This window comes from Conger conger, chromosome 11 (genome assembly GCF_963514075.1).
Source record: "Conger conger chromosome 11, fConCon1.1, whole genome shotgun sequence".
Lineage (NCBI taxonomy): Eukaryota > Metazoa > Chordata > Actinopteri > Anguilliformes > Congridae > Conger > Conger conger.
The window spans coordinates 38,607,312-38,626,569 of NC_083770.1; the positions used below are offsets into that span (position 1 = coordinate 38,607,312).

Below are 19,258 nucleotides of genomic sequence, written 5' to 3' on the forward strand. Positions count from 1 at the left end.
TGACTGTCTCACACACACACGCGCACACACTCACACACGCACGCATGCACACACACACACACACACACACACATGCACACTGTCTCTCCCCCCCACTCACTGACTGTCTCACACACACGCACGCACACACACACACACACACACGCTGCTAACTGTCCTTAAACTCTTTGGCAGACATAACCGTCACACAGTACAGCCTTCTCTTCCTCTCTCTGATGGATGGGGTAATTGCTTCTGAGAGGACGTCTGTTTGGTCTCCATCTTTTTGGGAGTAGTCGTGTATTTTTAGCAAGGTGACAGGAAGTGTGTCTCTGTCCTTCTCACCTGGCCAATCAGTACTTCCTCCACCCCTTCCCATAACAAGGCTGTCATCACCGAATGAACGCTTTTTTAGGTCTTTTGGTCTCATTTCACGTTTGTGTTTAAGGCTAGACTGCACCGTAATTTCTTTTATAATTTAGCTCAATGGCCCTGTCTTCAGTGTAGTTTGTTTTTAAGTGATGGATCAATTAAAAAAAAAATTTTTTTTTGATTGGCTATTAAAAAAAAAATTCTTTCATTTTTATACCATTCTCTTTCCTTCTGGCTCTCTCTTTCTTTCTGTTTGTCGTTTGTTTCCCTCCCTCTCTCCATCCACCTCTCTTCCCGTACTTTGTCCTAAGGAGCAGGTTTCACAGTTCAGTCTCATCTTGGCGGGTTTACACCCCTGCCCTGCCTCTATCTCTCAGCTCATTACGCGGCAGAGCGAGCGTGGTTAATGCGCCGGATCTCGCCGGATCCACAGAGGCCCCGGGGCCCGACACGGTCTATCACCGAGCACAGCAAGGGCACCGCCGCCTGGAAGGGGCCCCGCGTTCCTCCTGCCAAAACCGCGAAGGAACGAGAACACCGTCCCTCTCGCCCCCAACGTCAGTTTAATCTAGCGTTAAAAAAGAGAAACGGAAAACCTCTCCATCGGTTTAGTCCCCGCCCCGCTCACTCAAAACGCACCAGATTACTTAACGGACGGCGGTGTTGCTGCAGTCGTGAGGAAGGAGAGGGTGCTTGTGGGGGGGGGATTTTTTGGCACACGCACGAATAAGCATCGCGCGTTTCTGACGGACATCAAGGACAATGAGGGCTGCGTCCCCCTTATTACTGTCAAGTGAAAAACCATCCCCCCTCCCTTCCCCCTCTGCTTCCTCCTCAAACCTGGTTATTACAGATGTGTGCCGTGTCAGTGAATCAGCGAAGATGCCGGCGGCCATCTTGGCTCAGGGTGACATTTTGCTTCCTCGCATTCCCCCTTTTCATAATTACACTGACAGCAGCCCACTCTCACTCTCAACAACTGACCTCTGCGAGTCAGCATCTGGTAATGCAAATCTGTTGGTTTGGCAGAATTCACTCAGGCCTTAACTCTGCCACAAAGCCACGGGTTTTTGCATTTGAATAGAGTTCCCCACCAATCCAAGGACGTTCGGTGTGGTTGATGTTTGTGTATATATATATATATATATATATATATATATATATATATATATATATATATTATTTATTTTATTTTTTTGATGCCTCTGTCAGAGTTGCTGCGTGAACAATGTATTCACAAAAACGGGTTGAAAAGTACACAGGATTTTATGTTTCTAACTCCTATCCCAGTGAGAGGGCTTCATATTTTATTTTTTCAACCTCTAGGAAAACCCTCACGTCCACACACACACTCCCAGCATGCACTTCTTCTCCCATGAGGCCACGGGAAGGCCAGAACAAGAGCGCATCTCGCCTCTCGCTAGAAAAAGCCCGGAGTGTCACGAGTGGCCCATCAGACACAAAGACGGCCTGTGGCAGTTCTCATGCCTCCACTGAAGATGCTGTGAGCAGCAGCTTCAACACTCTCTGCTAGCCCCGGAGTGTCACACTTCTCTCGAGTTGATGGGTGTGTGTACTTGATGTCCGTGCAGTTAGCTACTAGGCACACTCTGAGAAATAAAGTGACGTTGGAGGTACATTTTTGTTCTTCGAGGATCAAGTTTCTGAGATGTGAAGTTTCCCTGAAAATACAGCAGGGTAAATCTCAGGCCTTGTAGGCGGTTACATGATGATACTCCTGACAACACAGCCCTCATGGGTTTACACCCCGATACTGGCGAAGACGCACGGGGACTGTAGCTCAAAGTGCTAGATCTGCAGCACCTGGTTTGAAAGTTTGATCTGAGTTTCGGGAGGTGCCCGGAGCTGCAGGAACATTGGGCTGATTGATTTGCATAGAGCAAAGGCAGAGTACATCCCATGCAAATCCAGAACCGGAAAATGAATATGGTTTACAATACTTAGCTCTCAAATTAAAGTAGTTACCTAATAATTACACATAAGTAGCTGGTATCTACCCAGTAAATACTAGGTAATTAACCGTAAATTAAAGGGTTACCGTCTATGGCCGTAAGTACTTTTGACATTACCTTTGATGGCTAAAGTATTCATGCTGAGGCATGTAGCCTTAAGACTATCTGACCTCTGACCCCATTACAGTTGTATCAGTGACTAAAGCAAGATGCTCATACGTATCCATATACTAACTGAACCCAAATAAAGGGGGATTCCCTAATAACGACTATCGAGAGGTGATAATTTACATTCAGGCTCTGCTGAATTCCAGGTGTGTGTGTGTGTGTGTGTGTGTGTTTGATTGTGCACATGAGAGTGCACGCTCATAATGTGTGTATAAGAGAGAACGTGTGTGTGTGTGTCTAAGAAAGAGAAAGACTGTTTGTGTGTGTGTGTGTGTGTGTGTGTGTGTGTGTGTGTGAGTGTGTGTGTGAGAGAGAGAAAGAGTGTGTGTGAGTGTGAGAGAAAGACTGTTTGTGTGTGCGTGTGCATGTGTGTGTGTGCATGTGTAAGAGTGTGTGAAATCGCCCCTTCACACAGGATTCCACGCTAATAGTTCACCGTTATGAGTTGGTTCTCTAACAGGCTGTAATATAATTGGTCTGCCAGCTCTTTTGAGCAATGGCTCATTGATCTGAGAAAGCGCAGGAATGTGATTCAAGTGGAACACAGGCTTGTTTCTTCTGTGGAACTGCCCGTAGTTTATGCCTTTAATTTATTCTCAGACTTCGTGCCGTCAATATTTGTTTGAAAATTCGCACACGTTGTATTGGTAAGCCACCATACATACTAACACCCAGCAGGCCTGACTGGTAGTGGTTTGGTTCCTCCTGTAAGTTTCCTTTCTTACTCATGGTCAATGCGCTAACACTAGCTCTGTGCTTTAGTGATGAGATGAGTCGTCCTGTATCCCAAAACGTTTAAAGCCTCAAGACGTATTAATGAGAATCCGCTTTGGTCACGCTTTATTTTACAGGCCGTTGATTACCGAGTACTTACTGGGTAAATACCACCGAATTATTTACAATTATTTGGTAACTATTTTGGAGGTAAAGCGTTACCTAACCCCCAGGTTAGTTAATACTAACCCCTAGGATTGTTTACTCCCCGTTTGCGTAGCCTCAGTTCCACAGAGCTAGCTGCTAACCGCTGTTCCCGTCTGTTTTGCGTTTCCGTGGCAGCGGACGAGGATGAGGACAAGGACGACGACTTCCGGGCGCCGCTGTACAAGAACGTGGAGATCAAGGGCATCCAGGTCCGGATGAAGTGGTGCACCTCCTGCCACTTCTACAGACCGCCCCGCTGCTCCCACTGCAGCGTGTGCGACAACTGTGTGGAGGTGAGGAGGAGTAGGAGGAGGGACGGAGAGAAGGGAGAGAGGGAGAGAGGGAGAAGGAAAGGGAGAGAGTGGAAGAGATGGATAGAGAGAGGGGAGTGAGAGAGGGAATGAGATGAAGGAGAGAAAGAGTTCAAGGAGGTGGGAGAAAGGTGGGAAGTGAAGGAGGGAGAGGGGAAAGACTGGGAGAGATAGAAATGGAGGGAGGGGGGAGAGACAGACAGAGAGAGAGGGAGAGAGGGAGAGAGAAATGCAGAGGGGGGAGAGAGGTGGGGAGAAGAGAGAGACAGATGAAGATGAGAGAGAGGGAGACAGATGGAGGGGAAAAAAGGAGAAGGAGAGAGGAAGAGGTAGGGGAGAGAGGGATGCCACATTCATTATCTTCTGTACCTGTTCTCCATCCATCAGCAGCTGACTCCTGTAGGTGCGCCCTGACTAACTGCCTGTGTCCTCACCTCCATTACGCGTGTACACAAACATTTAGCCATGACAGTCACCTTCCTGTATCACATCACATTACCGTACACTGTAAAAAGTCATAAACCTTTTTTCAAATAACATAGAATATCTGTTGAAGTTATAGAGATACCATAATCTGTCATTTCCCCTGTAAAAAAACTGACAGTGTTGTACATGTAAAAAAAAAAGTATATCTATAAAAAAAAACAGTGGATACTGCCATGAGTCTTTTTTGTGCACAGATATACTGTAGAAAATATAGTTATTTCTAGGAACTCATCTGATGCGGATGGCTTTGAAGTAAAGTAAAACTCTATTATCACAGTGAATCACTGTCAGTAGACTTTACATGTATTAGCTGTTAATTTATGGTATTTGTTTGGCAGCCATGCTGTCAGTGCTTTCCCTGTTTTTTTGCAGAAATGTTTTTTTACCGTTTGTACTGCTTACATTAAACCTCCAGCCACACTGCATAAACCCAGGCTACAGGGGCAACGTTAGCTCCGGAGGTAGGGCGCTCGTCTGCCAGTCAGAGAGTTACAGGGTGTTCTGGGTAATAATAAAAAAAAAGTGTTAGTGTCCTTGAGCAAGACACCTAGCCCCTAATTGCTCCTGATGAGCTGATTGGGGCCTTGCATAGCGTTTTGTTCTTGGTGTGTGAGTGTGTGTGTGTGTGTGTGTGTGTGTGTGTGAATGGGTGAATGAGCGTCATTAATTGTTAAAGCATTTTGTGTAGTTGCTGGAAAAAAGCACAATATAAATACAGTCACTTTGAAATGATATACAGTATTTTAATAATTTGTTATTTAGCTGACACTTTTATCCAATTGGATTTAAGGTTGATTAGGGGCCAATCCCCCCTGTAGCAATGTGGGGTTAATGGTCTTGTTCACGGGCCTGACATTGTGGCTACCCTGGGACTTGAACCACCAACTTTCCGGGTCCCAGTCATGTACATTAACTTTATTCTATCACCCCCTCCCTTCTCCGGCACGAGCCGCTTGGAGAGGAGGCAGCGGTTAACTTCTGGGCCTTTGTCTGATTGGAAAGCGGGGAAATCTCGTTTGATGCCACTCCAGTGATTGCAGCTGTAATCTGCGCATAATAATGTCGCCTAGAGCTAACCGTTCACATGGAGGACATACGCGGATTTAACCTGAAAGTTTGGGTCAGCGGGTTTTCCAAATACAATGCACTTCCTTTGCACATTGTGCTGACTTATTATAATTAAATAATAAGTATGATTATATAAGCCTAATCATTATTATTCTAAGGCATGGCATTTTGTGTAATCTCCGCAAATCTGCTCCTTTTACCGGCAATGCACGACATAGTTAGCAGAAAAGAACTATTTAAATGACAGTGTGTATGAAATGGATATTCGCATATATTCTCTCAAGATTTGAATCTAGCTGGTAGGCTATGTACAGTAATCTGATCGGTATGCACCGTTCTGTGCAAACTCACGTTTGACTAAGCGTTACTCTCCTGTGGATGACCACTAAGGCTACAGTCTGCTGTGTTACTGCTAAACTTATTTTACATTTTACATTTACATTTTAGTCATTTGGCAGACGCTTTTAATCCAAAGCGATTTACAAGTGCATAGGTTCTACCATAAGTCAAAGCATCACATCCAGAAACTAGCAAAATACACATGAACACATGATTTTAAGAAAGCTGATGGTGATATTCATAATGTAAGCTACAGAACACATCAGTACCAATAGCATTCACCAGAAATAGCTTGACAGATAGTTAAAATTATATTTTATTTAGTGGTATGTAAAATTAGTGACGAAGAGATGGTTGCCACGGCAACATATGGTTCCGTTTTTCTTCGAGGTTCGGAAGAGACACGAACCCATTTACTTCTCAAACTGCTATGAACTACAGTGAACTTTTACCACACCTCATGAATCATAGCGGAGAGCTATACTGAGCAGAGTATTGTCTTTCCTTAATGCCTGAATGTTACATTAACTTTTAGGCATTTCGCAGACACCGTTACCGAGGCAGAATAACAATTCTGTTTACGAATACAGCTTGAATTTCGCCCTAGCAATCCACTTATATTAGCACACAAGGAAGGGCTTGCCATGTAGCCTAGTGTTCTATAAACTGTAATTCATGGCATTATATGTATTTAGAAGCTACTGTTATCCAAACTGTCATACAATAAAGGAGAATGTAAGTACATCTATTTAATTAGCTGTATGAGCAACAGTACCAGGCTTGGCCAACCAGGGGTGTAGCATGAAATTCTGAGCACTGTGTGAATGCAGTCTGTGAGCCCAACTCTTTAGTCCAGGCCGTCCCCCTCCTTGGCACCCTGGGTAATCAGTTCCACTATCGCCCAAACCCCTCTCCCACTCACACTGTGACATTCCTGTGGCCAATGGCATTCCCAGATCAGCGAGAGTGTATACAAGAGTGCAACAATCACTAACAAGCGCAAATGCTAAAGCTAATTATAATATCTACAATGTCTTATCTCTTTAATTCATAGTAATTGCTTCAATCTCAGTGCTGAATATAAAAGCACTTGCTGAGCTACATTTTATTGTATGAAAGGTGCTATATAAAAATTATTGAGTATTATTATCAATAATTATTCATTATCCTCCAAGAATTGGCATGAACTAATGTAGTTGTTAACTAACTACGACTGAGAAGCTAATCTGTACAGCTCTGTTAATGTATTTGTACATCATTATGTTATGTTACATCATGTTAACAACAACTTTAGTTCTTGCCAATTCATAGTGGAATGAAAAAGTCAGGTATGTATTTGTTAATGGTCACCTAATTATAAGTTCTTCCTTTGGTTTGCTAATGTATAAAAATAACCATGTACAAATACGTTCGTTAGTTGTTAACAAATGCATTAACGAATGAAAAGTTAACATGCGCTTCTATTTGTCCATCATTAATCCATGTTAACAACTACATGAATTAATGCCGATTCATGAACTTTATTGTAAAGTGTGACCAATTATCCTCACCCCCCCCCCCCCCCCCACCTCCACACCTGCAGGACTTTGACCATCACTGCCCGTGGGTGAACAACTGCATCGGGCGGAGGAACTACCGGTTCTTCTTCCTGTTCCTGCTGTCGCTGAGCGTGCACATGCTGGGCGTGTTTGCCTTCGGCCTGCTCTTCGTGCTGCATCACATGGAGCAGCTGGCGGCGTTGCATACCTCCGTCACGTATCCTTCCGCCCACCCCGCCCTATTTACTCCCTCTACAGGGCTCTCAAACTCACATCCACTGCAAAATAATCCCCCAAAAAATACTTAAGTCAGTCTTAACAGGTATCTTAGTCTTATATTTAGACTTCAAATATTATTTTTTATTATTATTTGTTGCTAAATGAGGCAAAAACAACTGCCTATGAGGTGAGAAAGTTTGACTCATTTCAAGATTTGGCAGTGGGGTAAGAATTTATTTTTCTACTTGAGATATACGATCTTGAGACGAGACTAAAAACGCTTGTTAAGACCGACATTTTTTGCAATGTGTGCTGTTTTTCTGATGTGTTTCTTGCACTTAAATTAAGCAGCTTTAAGTCATTGATTGGCTAAAGAGTCTGTACCCCTCGATTCCAAGGCCTCCATTGGCTGCTGATTGACAGGAAATTACACACTCTCAGACATAGTGACAGTGGAGGTACTTGGTTCTTCAAGGATCAAATTTTCCATGCCCGGGAAGAACAGTAATGTTCTCTTTGGCTACAAATGAGTATGTTTTCCAAGCAAAAAAGGTACAAGTTAACTGTATATTGCTGGCTAGGGGTACAACTTTATGTACAAATAAAGTACTTCCCCAGTGACATGCATTTGTACCTTTTAGGCACTTTTGGTGTCTTTTTTTCTGAGAGTGCAGAAATCAGCAGAGACTGGAGCTCTTTAGTACTGGAGCTGAGCATTTGTTTGCATAGACTGCCTTTTTATCCAGAGCGACTGACACAAATTAACATGCTGTTAATTAGCACTGAAGCAGTACAGGTTAAGTGCTTTTGTTCAAGGATACAACAGCAGTGTGCCACCTGTGTGCATGTGTGTGTATGGATGAATGTGTGTATGTGTGTGTTTTAGTGTGGGTGTGTGTCTGTGTGTGTGTGAGACCAACAGTCAGCCCAGGTCAGCTCATGTCACCCCACTCCTCATTGGCCTCCACTGGCTTCCTATTGCCGCACGCATCCGCTTCAAGGCATTAGTGTTAGCATTTCAGGCTGCTAAGGGGACTGCCCCACTTTACATACAATCTCTAATTGCTCTCTACTCGCCAGCAAAACCACTCCGGTCTGCCAGCTCTGGTTGCCTTGTGGTTCCCTCACTACGAGCACCTGGCGGTCGAGCTGCACGTTCACGCCTGTTTTCCATTCTGGTTCCTCAGCGGTGGAATGAATATGTGTGTGTGAGTGTGTATTTCAGTGTGTGTGTATGTGTGTGTGTGTGTGTGCGTGTGTATTATTATATGTGTGTATCAGTGTGGAGGCTCCTTAACCTGTGCTGCAGGCTGGTGGTGATGTGTGTGGCTGGTCTCTTCTTCATCCCCGTGGTTGGCCTCACAGGGTTCCACATGGTCCTGGTGGCCCGGGGCAGAACCACCAATGAGCAGGTGAGGGGTGTGGCCACTGCCCAGCTCTGGGTCCAATCAGCACGGCCCCCCAGAATGCCCGACGCAGGGATGATGGAGTGGGAAGACCTGAGCTCGTTAAAATTAGCCCGGCTCCTGCAGTCTCACCCTCTGTCTCTCTCTGTAAAACGCGGGTCCACTGGGGCTTTTCCCAGCTGTCTGTGGGTACTATGGTGTGGGGGGGGAGGGGGGAGAGAACAGATTTCATACTTCATACAGGATAATGGCTTGTTCATTTTTTCATAAGCTGAAATATTTGTTTCTGCCAGAGACGGTGCAACTGTAACTCAGTCTCTCTCTCTGTCTTTCTCTCACTCTATCTCTGTCCTCCTCTCTGTCTCTCTCTTCCCCTCATTATCTCTCTGTCCCTCTGTCTCTCTCTCTTTCCCCATTCTCTCTCTTGCCCTCATTCTCTCTGTCCCTCTGTCTTTCACTCTGTTCCTCTCTCTCTCTCTTGCCCTCTCTCTCTGTCTCTCTGTCTCTCGCTCTATTCCTCTCTCTCTCTTTCGCTCTGTTCCTCTCTCTCTCTCTCCATCTCTCAGTCTCTCGATCTTTCTCCCTCCCACTCACTGCGGTGGGGTAAATAAAATGGCGGCTTCTTCTCTGTGTTGTGCAGGTGACGGGGAAGTTCCGCGGGGGCGTCAACCCCTTCACGCGGGGTTGCTGTGGCAACGTGCAGTATGTGCTTTGTAGTCCGTTAGCTCCGAGGTAAGAGCTCTCTGTGTGCGTGTGTGTGTGGGTTCATGTGTGTGTGTGCGTGTGTGCGTGAGTGCATGAGTGCATGTGCGTGCATGTGTGCGTGGAGGTTAGATGGAGGCCGCTGGTTTTGTAGGCAGAGGGAGTAGGGTTGCCACGGCAGCTGTTCATAACCCAAGGCTGTGCAGTGGGGCGATGACTCTTAAAATGATTGTAGTACCCATGTGAGACCACTAGGAGGCAGTGATTTGTGATATGTTTTGCTGTGGGGAGATGGAGATGGAGCCCGAGAGGGCTTACAGTATATAACATATAGAGATAGTGATGCCAATACAGACCAATGGGGAAAATTCTGTCACACAGGGCAGCAGTTTCACTCAATCGCACATGCTCAGTTGTGTCCTTTGTCACATAAAGCTTGTCAGTTGCCAAGAAGGGTGCAAAGATTTTACGTTGGAGGGTTTTTTGGGGAATAAAAACATGTCTATCTTTGTCTGTGTGCTAGGGGGGAATAAATCGGACCTCAGGAAAAATTCAGAAAGTTTTTTCATAAATATGTAGTGTAGATTGAACATCAGTATTTGAACAAAAATATTTTTAATTTGCAAATTAAAATGGAGTCCGATGGGAAAATAGGCTTTTTGAGGAAAAATATCGGTATGACTAGGGGGCCACTTCAAATCAATTGGCAAAACAAATAGCTTGAATGCTGGCCCCTTGAGAGAGAGATGGAGAGGGTGAGAAACAGAGAGAGACAGAGACACACACAGAGAACAAGAGAGCAAGAGAGGGGGAGAGAGAGAGACAGACACGCACAGAAAGAGACAAGGAGAGAGCGAGAGAGAGAGTGAGACAGAGACACACACACACAGAGAGAGTGAGAGAGCGAGAGAGAGAGAGAGCTCACAACTGTGGGGATGGCAGATGGCCATTCTAATTTAATCACTCCACTGAGTGATGGTTTGGGGGAACTGAGCCCAGTGTCTCTGGCAGGGGGCAGCCCAGTGCACACTGCCCCATACTTAGGAGCCCTGACAGAGGGTTCACTGCCAAATGAGGGGTGGGTGCCTTCTCCAGACGAGCAATTCATTAAGGACATCAACACTGTGACCAGGCTTATGGGGAGTGATGGCTTTCCATGGAACTCTGCCCAGTAATGGAGTGCGCTTGTTGTCAATCTGGGGCAAATAAACACATAAGCACAAAATAAAGGCTGCTCGCAAAGCTCTGCTGTCAGAAATCATAGTTTTGTGATTTTCAGTGAGTGTTTTTATTGGCATTACGAAGATACTGACATTTAAATAAATTATTAAATTTGGTGCATTTAAATCAACCATTTCGAATTGGTAATTAAGCATTATTAAGTCACGTGTTCGTATCGTTTACATATGTGTGTATTTACAATATACACTCACTTATTAGGTATTATATAGATTAATTTTTTTACTTATTTGTCTTTTGCTGCTGTAGCCTACCCACTTAAAGGTTTGATGTGTTGTGTGTTCAGAGATGCTCTTCTGCATACCACTGTTGTAATGTGTGAATATTTGCATTACTGTCACCTTCCTGTCAGACCTCTCTCATTAACAAGCCGTTTTTGCCTGCAGAACTGCTGCCCACTGGGTGTTTTTTTTGGTTTTTCACACCATTCTCTGCAAACTGTCGTGTGTGAAAATCCCAGGAGATCAGCGGTTTCTGAAACACTCAAACCACCTTGTCTGTCACCAATAATCATTCTACGGTCAAAGTCACTTACATCCGGCATTTGGTCTGAAAAACAGCTGAACCACTTGACCATATCTGCATGTTTTTATATATATGTTTAGTTGCTGCCACATGATTGGCTGATTAACAAGCTGGCGTACAAGTCTACCTAAGTGCCTGCTGAGTGTACATGCATGTGATATACGTAAAGGAACATGTGTTGGTTTTAGTGTTGTCATGTTGATTGAGATGTTTCGGAACACTTTGGTTTCACACAATTGATGCGTTGATGAGGTGTAACCACACTGCCGTTCAAGCACCTCGTCGAGTGGAACAGGGTTCATTCAAAGTTTGTGTTGTCATTGACTTTCGCGTTTGTCACTAAAAGCTGTCAGGATCGCCGGAGGCTCCCTGTTGTTTTTAAAACCATGTTTAAAATGTGGATCGTTTCGCTGACAGGAGTATTCTTGTAAGTGGGCCATAAAATGGCAGTGCGCACTCTCTCGGGGGAGAATAACAATTGGATGTGGGGTCAGGTGGCTTGTCATTCTGCCGTCAAATTATCGCTAAGAGGGTGGTAGCTCAGTGGCCTCAAACTCATCGCCATGGAGGGCCGTGTGTATGCAAGTTTTAATAATGAATAATTTGTTATTTATCCGAAGCAACTTACAGTTAATTAGACTAAGCAGTGGAAAATCCCCCCTGGAGCAATGTGGGGTTAAGGGCCTTGCGCAAGGGCCCAACAGCTGCATCTTATCGTGTCTACACCAGGGCTTGAACCACCAACCTCCTGGGTCCCGGTCATGTTCCTTAGCCACTGGTTTTCATTCCAACCAATTTCATTAATTGCTTTTCATTCTAACCAATTAATTGATTCATTGACTGCCTTAATTAAAATGACTAATTCAGCCATATGCATTTAATTGCATTACAGCACAGAGTATAAGCAAAGGTTTTGACAACATGAATAACCCATTTCACTTTATATACATTTTGTGCAAACATACCGCCATAATTAAAAGCAAATCATTTAACTCATTATATAATCAAGGCTGATTTTATATATATATATATATATATAATCTGAGGCTGGAATAAAAACCAGTACAGCCCTGCATGGCACTGAGTTTGAAACCCCTGTGTTCGAGGTTGTGTCAACCCAGAGTGGGATATTCAGTTAACCGAGATGGACCTGCATCTCATCATTCACTAGCACCCCCTACTGGTCAATCAAGCGCCTACAGTCTGTTTGTTAAACTGCACTGGAACAGTTTTCCTAAGACTCCTGTTGATACATTTAGGACATGTTGATAGCATAAGTTGGACATCCCTGTTCCTGGAGTGGCAGTTGCTCCTGGCTTTTGCACCATGCAAACCTGTAAGTACAGAACTGGGTTCATTTGAATGAATCAGTGAATAATGAATGAAGGCAGGAGACCATGTGCTGGGGGCACTCAGGGTTTCACCACTAACAATATTCAGCCTCAGAGTTTTAATCATCCAGCAAACTCTTGCGATCGAGCTCAGATGGAAGGAACAAAGACCAGAAACATCACTGGCACTCCAGGACCAGGATTGCCTAGCCCTGATTTAGGAACTGGCATCACCCCATAAGCAGTTGGCCTATCAGAAGCCACAGTAACATCGTTCCGTAACAGAACATTCAGTACAGCACTGTTGCAGTTCACCAGTTTGCAACATTTTTAAATGTTAGCTAATGACCTTGACCGGTCTCTTTTTTCTGTAAGACAAAGCTCCACCCACACCCACACATTCTTGACTGTAGCCCAACCCTCTGTGATGTCACTTCCCCTCCACAGGTACATGCTGGACCCCCGGAAGAAGCCACAGGTGTCCGTCCAGCCACCCTTCCTGCGCCCGAACCTGTCGGACAGACGGCTGTCCGTCAAAGTCAGCGACAACGGTATCCATGGAAGCATCCTGCGCACCAAGGTAAGCCCGCCCTCCGGAATGTTCCTGGTCTTCTGAGAGTCAGAGGTCAGAGGTCAGAGGTCATTCTCTGTAACACGAGTCTCGTTTCTCATATGACATAAAGAGAGAAAATTGTGTCTATTTAAACATTAAAATTATCTCATTAAAACCAATTATGAACTGGTTGTACTTTTAAGAATTGCAATTAACCATATATACGTGACGGAACTAGGGCCAGGGTTTGGGAACCCAGGATTCTTTTTTTATCTTTGGTTCATTAGCAAAGTACACCCCCTTATGTTGGGTGGACTTATCTCATGTCAGAAATAAAGGGATGTATAGTCCGACAAGCGTTTGTACTTTCAGGAAATGTGATCCTTGTAGAAGAACAAGTGTACCTCTACTGTGAGGTTTCTGAGGGTGCATAGTTCTGTAAGGTTATGTCCCATACAGGTGAGGTTACCTGTTGTGTAGTAAAGGTTGTGCTTTTACTCCTCTGCCTTGGCCAGTCCAAAGGGAGTCTGGACATGCTGGATGACAAATCTCTGGACATCGGGCCCCCCCTTCCCCCCAAGGCCGACAAATACGACAAGTACAGTGACCTGAAGAGCCAGCTGACCTCCAGCGAAGGTACGCTCACCTGCCCTCTGCCTGCCCTACACCTGCCCCTTACTTCCCTCCACCTGCCCTCCGCCTGCCCCTTACTGCCCTACACCTGCCCTGCACCTGCCCCTTACTGCCCTGCACCTGCCCCACACCTGCCCCATACTGCCCTCCACCTGCCCCTTGCTGCCCTGTACTTGCCCTGTACCTGCCCTATACCTGCCCCTTACTGCCCTACACCTGCCCCACACCTGCCCCATACTGCCCTCCACCTGCCCTACACCTGCCCCTTACTGCCCTACGCCTGCCCTACACCTGCCCCTTACTGCCCTACACCTGCCCTGCACCTACCCCTTACCGCCCTGCACCTGCCTCACACCTGCCCCATACTGCCCTCCACCTGCCCCTTGCTGCCCTGTACCTGCCCTCCACCTGCCCCTTGCTGCCCTGTACCTGCCCTATACCTGCCCCTTGCTGCCCTGCACCTGCCCTACACCTGCCCCTTACTGCCCTGCACCTGCCCTGCACCTACCCCTTACCGCCCTGCACCTGCCCCACACCTGCCCCATACTGCCCTCCACCTGCCCTACACCTGCCCCATATTGCCCCCCAGCGAAGTTACGCACACCTGCCCTGTACCTGCCCCTTGCTGCCCTGCACCTGCCCTATACCTGCCCCTTACTGCCTTACTCCTGCCCCATACTGCCCTTCTCCTGCCCTGCACCTGCCCCTTACTGACCAAGCCCCTGAGTGTACTACAATATATATAAAATATATTATCACTATTATCAGTATCAGAAGACATCATATCAGAAAATCATGTTTTCAAGTAATATTGGCTATTTTGGGTATGACAAAATATCTTTATATGCCTTGCAATTGCGTTTCTGCCCCATTCTGACAGCTGAACCTCTTTACCATGTCCGCATGCTTTTATGCATTTAGTTGCTGCCATGATTGGTTGATTAAATATTTGCTTTAACAAGCTGGTGAACAGGCCTGCCTAATTCTCACTGAGTGTATGTTTATTATATTTTCCAATATATGAATAATATTTTGTGATGTTGCTAAAAGGGCCCCGCATAAACACAAACAACATCACTGCCATCTGCTGTGAGAAGAATTAATACAACAATAATAGAGACAAGTTCATGATGGATGTGTATGTGTGTGTGTGTGTGTGTGTGTGTGTGTGTATATGTATATGTTTGTGCATGTGTGTATGTATGTGTGTGTGTGCATGTGTGAGTGTGTGTGTATGTGTGTGTGTGCATGTGTGAGTGTGTGTGTATGTGTGTGTGTGTATGTATGTATGTGTATGTGTGTGAGTGAGTGTATGTGTGTGTGTATGCGAGTGAGTGAGTGAGTGTATGTGTGTGCCTGTGTGTGTGTGTATGAGTGTGTGTGAGTGTGAGTGTGTGTATGTGAGTGTATGTGAGTGTATGTGTGTGTGTGTGTATGAGTGTATGTGTGTGTGTGTGAGTGAGTGTATGTGTGTGTGTATGCGAGTGAGTGAGTGTATGTGTGTGCCTGTGTGTGTGTGTATGAGTGTGTATGAGTGTGTGTGAGTGTGAGTGTGAGTGTGAGTGTATGTGAGTGTGTGTGTGTGTGTGTATGTGTATGTGTATGTGTATGTGTATGTGTATGAGTGTATATGTGTGTATGAGTGTGTGAGTGAGTGTGTGTATGAGTGTGTGTGTGAGTGTATGAGTGTATGAGTATGTGTGTGAGTGAGTGAGTGAGTGAGTGTATGTGAGTGTGTGTGAGTGTATGAGTGTATGAGTATGTGTGTGAGTGAGTGAGTGTATGAGTGTATGAGTGTATGAGTGTATGAGTGTGTGTGTGTGAGTGTGTGTGTATGTGTATGTGTATGTGTATGAGTGTATATGAGTGTATGAGTGTGTGAGTGAGTGTATGTGAGTGTGTGAGTGTGTGAGTGTATGAGTGTATGAGTATGTGTGTGAGTGAGTGAGTGAGTGAGTGAGTGAGTGAGTGAGTGAGTGAGTGAGTGAGTGAGTGAGTGAGTGAGTGAGTGAGTGAGTGAGTGAGTGAGTGAGTGAGTGAGTGTGTGAGTGTGTGAGTGAGTGTGTGTGTGAGTGTGTATGTTGGCTGTGAGCCCTTCAGGATCACTGTTACGTGCTTTAGGTTTATTTTCCACGGGCTCTTCTGGACGGAAAGCACAATCCTTTTATGAAGTCAGTAAGGAAGAGATCACTTAATTGTGTGCAGTGTCAAAATGGCTGACCTTAAAAAGAACAGCACATGGCGTTTGAAGAGGGTGGTTAAAGACCTGTTTGTGTTCCCACCTCCCTCTTGGTTGAGTCTCCGTTTTGCAGGATGTAACTGATTGTGATAATCGCGGTGGCTGTTTCTGTGACGGGAGGGTGACCTGGTTTCGTGAATCCGCTCCAGATTTGTGGAGCTGGAGAGGGGGGATGGGGGAGAAAGGGGGGGTCTCTCAAATCGGCCCCAGAAGCAAACGTTGGTAAGCTGGAGGGGGATAATTTTAGCACAGATCTGTAGTGAGCTGCAGATCAGCACCAGGCAGGAATATTACAAAACCAAAAACAGCAGCTGAGGGGATCTCCGGATCTTCTGAGCTGAGCATGAAGCTGGGAGTTTACCCTGGGAACCAGCTATCACTGCTTTAATATCTGCATGTGAATATATTGGGAGTGGGCAATGGAAGATGACAAACTGTACAAGAGGTGTTTAAATTACTTAAAAGTATTTGGCTCGCATTACCAGTGCTTTTGGACAAATTGGTTCACCGATGATATGTGTATATATTTAATGAAATATAATAAAAATGATTTGTGAGTCTGTCATTCCGGGATTTATGGGGCCTCATTCAAGCTTTATTCATCCATTTTCTTTTCTTGAAAAACAGTGAGTTCGCACACTGCAAGACTCATCCTGTCACGGATGTCCACATTGTGGTTTTTATTGCCACCTGGTGGTGAATAGTGGTACTGCTCTTTTTTTGTTGCCGTGTTAGGAATGGTAACCTTTTTCACTGCGGACTGCAGAACTTCAGAATCCTCTTGGTAATGGGAGCAACAGATGTCCAGTCAGTGAGATGCAAATTAAGGGAACAATTCTCAGGCTAGGGATATCTTGGCGGAGGACTGTTGTAATTACGGCATGTTAAGGTAAAACTTGAGCAAAAGTATCCAAAACTGTTCTACATCCGCAATTATTATTATTCTATGGAAGTTTTATAATGTTTTTGGAAGAAAGTAAATTAATAATAATTACATGTTCTTAATTATTAGTTCATAATTATTTGTTTTTGCTTGAAAACTAATAAGGAGAATTGAGCATAACCATGTACATCTGCTAAATATGAAGAGTAAAGGTCAGGAACATCTCTGATCAATACCTGATGATTTACAACATACTCAATATGACCATTTTAATTATCCACATTCACATTCACATTTACATTTACTTAATTTGGTATTTAGCAATTATCCAGAAAGGATTGTGTAAGTGCACATGAAATTGGTTTTCGGCAAAGAGAGATTGTGCCAGATCATAAGGGCCAAGATGGTGAGTGTGAAAGCTAAGATGGTCAGCGTGAATGCCAAGATGCGAGTGCGTATGTAAGGTTGCGTTTTTATCTCTCTGGAGCCCGTACATGAGTGACCTGCTGGTCTGTTTCTCGTTGCAGAGAGCTCTCTCTCCTCCTCCAAGCCCCCGAATCCCCCCACCCCCGCCATGTACAAACACCGGCCCTCCTTCGGATCCATACCCAAGGTGCACTTCCACGGGACCGAGGTGAAGGTCAGTGCATTTTACTGAAACATTTTTCACAAGTTAATTAAGACCAGGATTGCACATGGTGCTTGGGGTTAGTTCTCTATCTCTCCACACTGAAAAGAAAAGACGACAGAATAACTAAATAAGTGAATGTTTGCTTGACAGTAAGCATGTATTAACCTTTATTAACCTTTTATTACATTACATTACATTATTGGCATTTGGCAGACGCTCTTATCCAGATACCTTATCCAGATAACCTTTTAAGATATAAGATTGCAAAACTGTGATTGGAATGGTCTTAACTGAACATTCTAATGTAGTTGGAAAGCAACAGAGTTATAGATCACTGACTTTTGAAGAGACATTCCAAAAAACCTACTCTTCAAAGGGACACACATATTAGGTGAATATGTGTGTGTGTGTGTGTGTGTGTCTGTTTAAGAATACTCTCTGTAGTTTGTGAGCGGCTCTGTGTTGCTGTCACCGTACAGATCATGATGCCCGACGACCACAAGGGGGCGGCCATACTGGAGGAAGGCGGAGGCAGGGGTCACGACTATCGCTCGGAGCCCAACCTGGACCTGCCGGATTACCGGAACCCTCCGCTGCACCGCACCTTCCAGTCCTCCCCGCTGCAGCTGGACGCCCTCTCCATCAACTCGCGGTCCCTGAGCCTGAAGCAGGCGCACCGGCGGGCCGACCGGGCCCAGCTGCAGGTGGCGCCCTGCTCCTCCACGCCGTACCGGAGCGTGTTCTCCCCGGGAACGCTGTCCGGCCGGAACGGGAGCCTGTCCTACGACAGCCTGCTCAACCCCAGCGGCGGGGAGTGCCCCGCCCACCCGGGGGTGACCCCCCCTGCCGCCTACCACTCGCCTTACCTACCCCCCAAAGCCTGCCACGCCCAGCCCCGCGGCCCACCCGAACTGCAGCAGCGCCCGCCCCCCTCCTCCGCCTACAGCCCCGTCCTCGGGGGAGGGGGCGTGGGCAGGCACTCCCCCCGCCCCCGGGACCCCTCCCCGGTCCGCTACGACAACCTCTCCAAAAGCATCATGGCCTCCATCCAGGAGAGGAAGGAGATGGAGGAGCGGGAGAAGTCTCTGCAGCACATGCTGCAGCAGCCCCCGCCCTACGCCTCAGACTCGGGCGTGTACGACTCCCCGGGGGGCTACGGCCCCCCCTGCTACCCCGACAGCCCCCGAGTGGGCCTGGGCAGGGGTTCGAGGGGCCCCACCCCCCCGGCGTACGGTTCCCGCGACAACCTGTCCGGCTACGGGGGCCGGACGTCAGGCCTTCGCTCCTCCCCCTCGGCGTCCGTCGTCGTCTCCTCATTGGTCCGCCAGTCCCCCAGGACTTCCAGCTCCTCCCTGCATGCCGATGTGACCAATAACAACGCGGCAGCCTCTTACCGATCCCCCGCCCACCAGGGTCACTCATCCCCCTCCCCCACCCCCCGTTCCCCCCCTGCCTATGGCCTCCAGAAGCCCCTGTCCTTCATCAGGGCCCTGGAGCGGACAGACTCACCCCCGCTGGGGGGCCCCAGGTACGAATCCTAACCCCCTCACCTCCCCACCACCCCCCATCCTCCTCCTGGGATAGGGACAGGGACAGGAAGTAGCTTTTCTCTACTTCCTGTCAGGGCAGGCAACCTTAGCTCTCGCTTAACCAAGAGCAGCTGTCCATCAGGTGGTACTTCCTGTACATTTTTTGTTTGTTTTTTGTTTTTTTTGGGAGGGGGTAATCAATGATCTCAGCGA

At 46.4% G+C, this 19,258-nt stretch overlaps 1 protein-coding gene across 2 annotated transcripts in view; it reads left to right on the top strand.

Annotated features, from left to right (window-relative positions):
• The window catches only part of zdhhc8b (zinc finger DHHC-type palmitoyltransferase 8b), a 101,372-nt gene that overhangs the window by 78,741 nt on the left and 3,373 nt on the right, over positions 1-19,258 (top strand). For both annotated transcript variants that reach the window (XM_061260326.1, XM_061260327.1), the window contains exons 3-10: positions 3,549-3,706; positions 7,200-7,372; positions 8,684-8,786; positions 9,421-9,512; positions 13,025-13,157; positions 13,646-13,766; positions 17,413-17,525; positions 17,996-19,044. In XM_061260326.1, the coding sequence (XP_061116310.1) occupies positions 3,549-3,706; positions 7,200-7,372; positions 8,684-8,786; positions 9,421-9,512; positions 13,025-13,157; positions 13,646-13,766; positions 17,413-17,525; positions 17,996-19,044 (1,942 nt within the window). The remainder of the gene's footprint in view (positions 1-3,548; positions 3,707-7,199; positions 7,373-8,683; positions 8,787-9,420; positions 9,513-13,024; positions 13,158-13,645; positions 13,767-17,412; positions 17,526-17,995; positions 19,045-19,258) is intronic.